The following is a 6000-nucleotide window of genomic DNA, read 5'->3' as shown; positions in this document are numbered from 1 at the left end:
TTGCAAAATAATTTTTTTCATCCCTCATTTTTAAAAATGTAATTTTATGTCCCTTACACATTTACATTGATCAAATTTGATCCCTACCTAGGTTTCCGACTAGTTTTTTACTAGAATCCACCACGTACCTATCATGTGATCATTTTTTAAAGGTAAAATTGTCAAATCAAAATTTACATAATTCGATTCATAGTCCCTCACATTTCACAAAATGAATTTTTCATCTTTCACACTTTCCAAAATGGATTTTTTTCATTCCTAATTGATCATGTGTGTGAATAATTTTTTTTAAACACATGTATATATCTGTTTGATTTCACCTAAGCAATATGAATAGCATATAATATATCTCTATTTGATTTCACCTGACGAAATCAAATAGAGATATATTACATGCTATTCGTACTGTTAGGTGAAATCAAATAGATATACATATATATATATATGGGTTTAAAAAAATTGTTAGTTTTTCACTCATATTCATTTTGTTTTACTCGAAAATTGAAAACAAAGAAAACATTTAATCCTAAATATTATTGAGTGTTTATATCAAATTAAATTTGGACAGAAAAAATAAACAAACGAAAAGTATGACAAAAAGAAGTAAGTGATTGACACTTTCAAATTTTAAGATAATCACAAGGCAAGTAATTCAACTGTTGGTCTTAAAAGTGGCGTGTAGAAATTTCAAATTTAAACTGCAATTTGTTAGCACGACTATATAATTTAAGTTAGAACCTATTAATTAGATGGACTTATTATATAACTCAATAAATAAATTATTATCAAAAGAGAAAGGTCACAAATATTAAATAGGTTCATATGGTGAAATCATCTAAGATATATACATGATTTAAAACAAAATTGTTAGTTTTAAACTCCCGTATATATATGTTGAATAGCATGTGTACAACTACGATTAACCTATTTAAGTGAAATCAAATAAAGATATATTACATGCTATTCGTACTGTTCAAGTGGAATCAAATAGATATATATATATATATATATATGTGTGTGTGTGGATTTAAAGAAAAAAAAAGCTATTCATACACATGATCAAAGAAAGATGAAAAAATCCATTTTAAAAAATGTGAGAGATGGAAAAATTCATTTTGTGAAATGTAGGGGACGAAATAATTCATTTTGTGAAATATGAGGGACTATGAATCAGATTATATAAAATTTGATTTGACAATTTTGTTTTTAAAAAATGATCACATGCAAGGCATGTAGTGGATTCCAATAAAAATTAGTTGAAAACCTAGATAAAGACCAAATTTGATCAATGTGAATTTGTAAGGGACGTAAAATTACACTTTTAAAAGTGAAGGACGAAAAAAGTCATCTTGTAAAATGCGAGGAACGTTTTGAACGATTTTTTCATAATAAAATATTAGAAATATATATGCAATTTTACTATATACATAATCAAGTCAGATCATGAGCTAATGAACTGAGTATTTTTTAACTCGAGTTTGAGCTCAAATTTGATTTGGTCAGTTCGAACTTGACTCAAGTTTGATGTTGACAGAGTTCGAGTCGAGTTTTGACTCGATCTACTCGCGAGCGGATCGATTCGTTTGCAGTCCTAATCTTGTCCACTGATTTGTGATATACACACACCATACTTTGAAAATAAAGTATCTATTGCTTATTTAAGTGAAAGAATATAATTTACATGTAAAATACCGAGAAAACACTCAGTTACATGTCCATGTGAATCCACGTAACATTTGGTAACTGCCAATTGCTCCTTTCATCACACAAAATGACACACAATTCATGTTCAATGTCATTAACAATAATGCTTGTAGTCTCACTTGTCAAAATCCTTCAATATATCGAAACCAGTGGGCTTGAGATTTTTAGGAACATTTTCAAGGACGGTTTTTTTATAGCATTAGTGTGATCTACAATAAAATGCAAAAGTTTAGGAACATTTCCTTTATTTCAAAGGTATCAGATTCATCGTGACCGCGTTTAACGAATGCTACTTCAATGTGCCAATTTTGATGGAAAAAAATTGGTATTTATTCCAAATCAGATTCTGTTGCACTATTAGGAACACGAACAAAAGCATAAATTCTATCTCTCTTTTGTTTCCAATTTGAACCCTTCTCCAACAAAACTATAACAGGTTCATATAGATAATGACAGCAAAAAGAAGCATCTTTTTCAATGCTATACTCTAACCAATTCAATGACCCCTAATATTAAGCACATGTGCCAAATTCGTTCCTAATATTCTATGAAAAATATAAAAAGACAAACTCAATTATTTCAAAAAGTAAACTAAATCATTTACAATTGCTCATGACAAGTTTTCATATTTTGATAACGGATCACGACCTTTTCATTTTGAACTTCACGAAGTATATTTTTCACAATATAAGTAACTAAACAATCATTCATCCAAGTATCTTCCATCCTATTTCGTAACCAATTTTTCACTATATTCATAACTGAAAAATCTTTTTTATAGTAACTGTAACAACAGATAAATTAAGGCAAGTTTAAGAGTATATAAATTAATAGATACACCAAATTTTAGGAGGCACACTTAAAAATTATATCAAATTTTTATGGATATTATAGAAATATTAAAGAGGACAGTGGCCGTGCCCCAAGTGAAATCCACCCCTGCTCCAGCCTACTTACTAGCTAAGTTATCTTAACGGGGGGGACAACTTTTCAACTTGCATTGTAAATGCTGCTTATGAATGGATAGAAAGTTTCTTTTTCAAAAAAAAAAAAAAAAAAATTAGGGCCTAGTAGTGGGAAAATGAAAAGACCAACTTAATTCATTTTCAGATTCAGGCACTACGGTTTTTACAAAAAGCAAAAGGCAAAAAAAAAAAAAAAAGGGTTGCATATAAGAGAGTGATGGTCATGCATGGTACTCAGAAGGCTTTAATGTCCATCTGGGAATTTATTTTTGTTCAGTTTTCAAGTTCATTTGTGAGACAAAAAAGTTGCAAGTAAGAGTGATTGTAGAAGAAATGATGATGGAAGGGGGTTGTTCAGGCAAGAAGAGAGCATGGCCTAAAGATGACTTCACTGACGTGGTTTTGAAATGGTCCCTTCATGACATTTTTAATGAGAATCGATACAAAGATCAGGTTAGAATCTATGTTCCATACTTCATTTTTCATTTCTGATGATTCTTTGTTGCTTTCTTTTAGTCAAATACTCATAAGTAAAGTTGAGTTATTTTGCAACTTTCTCTCAAATTGTTTGCAACAAAAGTTTGACTAAAGATCTGACAAATGATGAAATGTATGCATTTTTTTTTTATTATTTATGATTGTTTTGGAGTGAATCCACTTAGTGCCCTTAAAGTTCTGTTTTGTTGAAACTAGTGTTTTTATTTTTGACACTGTACAAAGTATAGTTATTTTAGACCAATATTTGTTAGTGTGAATGAAATCGGTCATATATTCAATCTATATCTTACAAGGAGGAAGACAGAAAAGAGAAAATTTCAAAGTTAAATCATGCCCCACATAGTTATATATCAATGTCTCAACCATTTAAGCTTGACTTTGAGGGCAAAAGTCATTTTATTATTTTATAACATTAATCTATTGTACAATTCACTAGTTCTTTTTTTTAAAAAAAAATAATAATTTTTTTAGCAGGGAAGGAGTGGGATTTAAGAAATGGGGAGGATACATGGGGATCGTAAGATTCACCGGTACATACTAGTGAGAAATATAGCATAATATTTCAGACTAAAGAGTATATCTTATTTCTAGGCCTCTGGCTGTTGGTTTTCACTAAATATCATAGTCTTCAATTCTTTAAATATCAATTGAAATACTGTCAACTTGTATACAGTATGTATAGATAAAATTAGGGCTATATGATGGAAAATCAGTGGTTAAGAAGACAATGGAAAAACATTTACATCATATAATTCAGAATTTAATCTACAGTAAAAATAACAGAAAAAATGAACTATCTAATGTGATTCAGGAAAGTGAAAAAGATATTTGATAAAGAGTTTTAAACTTTTTTCGCTTGTTAGAAGTACAAAATATAGTGCCAGAAACTTTTTCTAGTTACTTTGGATTATATGCTTCTTAGGAGGTAGTGGATGTTGTTTGAGTGAAAAGGAGGAACGGCAAAATGGTAACAAATTCTGGAATTTTATATCATTGCAATGGATGGGCTACAAATTCAGAAATTTTCGTTTGTTGGAAGTATAAAATTATTTGCTTTAATTGGATCACATTGTTAAACCTACATTTGTTATGCGGAATTGGGATGTCTCAATTCTACTTCTTTAGCAATATGGACATGAGACATCCCAAATTGAGACTAGATAGACTTAAGCTATCTCAATCCCATTGTGGGATGTCTGAACCTCAAAAATTGAGATGTTTCAAATTTCAACAGCAATACTTTTATAGTTCTCTAGTTGATTCTTCTTTGAGTTGTTGGAATGTTGATTCTTGAGTGGCATAGCCAAGGTGATCAATCTTAAGGCCATAGAGTTAAGCTTCTCTATTCCAGCAATATTGCCCTGCAGAAATTAATCTCTGGACACATCTTTTTGTCATACATTTTCTAAGGTTTGAAAAACGAGGAACTCTTGTCTTCAATTTGTCTTTTTGTCATTTTTTTTGCTGTGCATGTCCAATTTTTGTTAGTGTTATACTAGGCCATCATTTTTTTGATATTTGTGATACCGGTTAATTGAGCAACATTCAGTATCTATTGCAAGAATATGAACTGTTGCCCTCAATTTAGATTCTGAGTGAAGCACATATTGTTTGATGTGCTTGTGTCTTTTTTGCTGTATGTCTCCAACTTTTGCTGGTGTTTTCCTTTTTCCTTTGGTTACATCAACTGCATTTTTCCTAGGCTTAATGTAATGAATGCCATCTCTATACTTTACAGGTAGAGTGGATACCTGAATTATTTGAATCAGTAGGGAATTACCTTGGCTCTTACATCTACCCTTTATTGGAAGAAACACGAGCACAGCTCGCTTCTGCTATGGAATTTATACATCAGGCACCATTTGCTGAAGTGCAAATTCTCGAGGAAGCAAAATCTTGTGGAAAATTTCTATACGATGTTAAAGTTGATCAATGGAAAAACAAATTTGTTGACCATGGTAAAGAGCTTTACAAAGTATTGCCGGGTGATATTCTTGTTATTTCAGATTCAAAACCTGAAACCAGTTCTGACCTCCAAAGGATGCACTGGTCATGGACATTGGCATCGGTAACTGACATTAAAGGTGAAGGCATTGATGAGAGCACTTCATCAACTAAGTTTAAGGTCAAGACACCGGAAGACATGCCATTCAAGGGTGGGAAGCAGGACTGGCTTTACGTGGTTTACTTGACAAATACTATGACAAATAAAAGAATATGGAAGGCATTGCATTGGTTCAAAAATTTGACGCTTATTGAGAAGGTTCTTTGCTCTAATGCCATGGTAAGTATGAGGCTGAATTGATGCTTTCGCCATGGCATTATCTCAAAAAGACTTGAGTTTCCAAATTTGATGCCCAGATTCTTCCCCTTTTTGAATATACTTTTAACTGTAGGTATAATTTCCCATTACAGTCAAAATGAAATATCCTAGCTAGTAATAGTGGATGTACCACGGTAGCCTGCCATTGCTCCCATTGCTTTTCACGAAATTTGTCAGATGTTAATCATAAAAGTATGATTAGGTATCCATAAAATTGGAAAATTGGCAACAGACAGAAAAGCAATTCTGTTCATCGCCAGTCAACATGAATGTGGAAAACTTTCCTCTCATTCTTACAGAAGACAATGCTCAATCTAACGATGCTGTCGGCAAATTTGCCTAGTTACCAATTGTCAACATGCTACGAGCAAATCTGCCTCCATTCAAGAGAAGACCTTGTCCCATTTGTGCTATCTAGTGGACGTTTATGCTAAACAGAAATAGTTTAAATGAAGGTTTTATGATGTGTTAGAAGGTATTCTGTTCATTGGAGGAGTATGTGATTTTTCC

General features: G+C 31.7%; 1 protein-coding gene across 1 annotated transcript; it reads left to right on the top strand.

Annotated features, from left to right (window-relative positions):
- The first annotated feature begins 2986 nt into the window (after positions 1-2986).
- Positions 2987-5633, top strand: LOC113764463. The gene is made up of 2 exons (XM_027308373.1): positions 2987-3122; positions 4906-5633. The coding sequence occupies exons 1-2, from the start codon at positions 3003-3005 to the stop codon at positions 5470-5472; spliced, it is 687 nt and encodes a 228-aa protein (XP_027164174.1). The 5' UTR covers positions 2987-3002; the 3' UTR covers positions 5473-5633.
- The last annotated feature ends 367 nt before the right edge of the window (positions 5634-6000 follow it).

Source organism: Coffea eugenioides, chromosome 3 (genome assembly GCF_003713205.1).
Source record: "Coffea eugenioides isolate CCC68of chromosome 3, Ceug_1.0, whole genome shotgun sequence".
Taxonomy (NCBI): Eukaryota; Viridiplantae; Streptophyta; class Magnoliopsida; order Gentianales; family Rubiaceae; genus Coffea; species Coffea eugenioides.
This window is presented reverse-complemented; position numbering and strand designations above follow the sequence as displayed.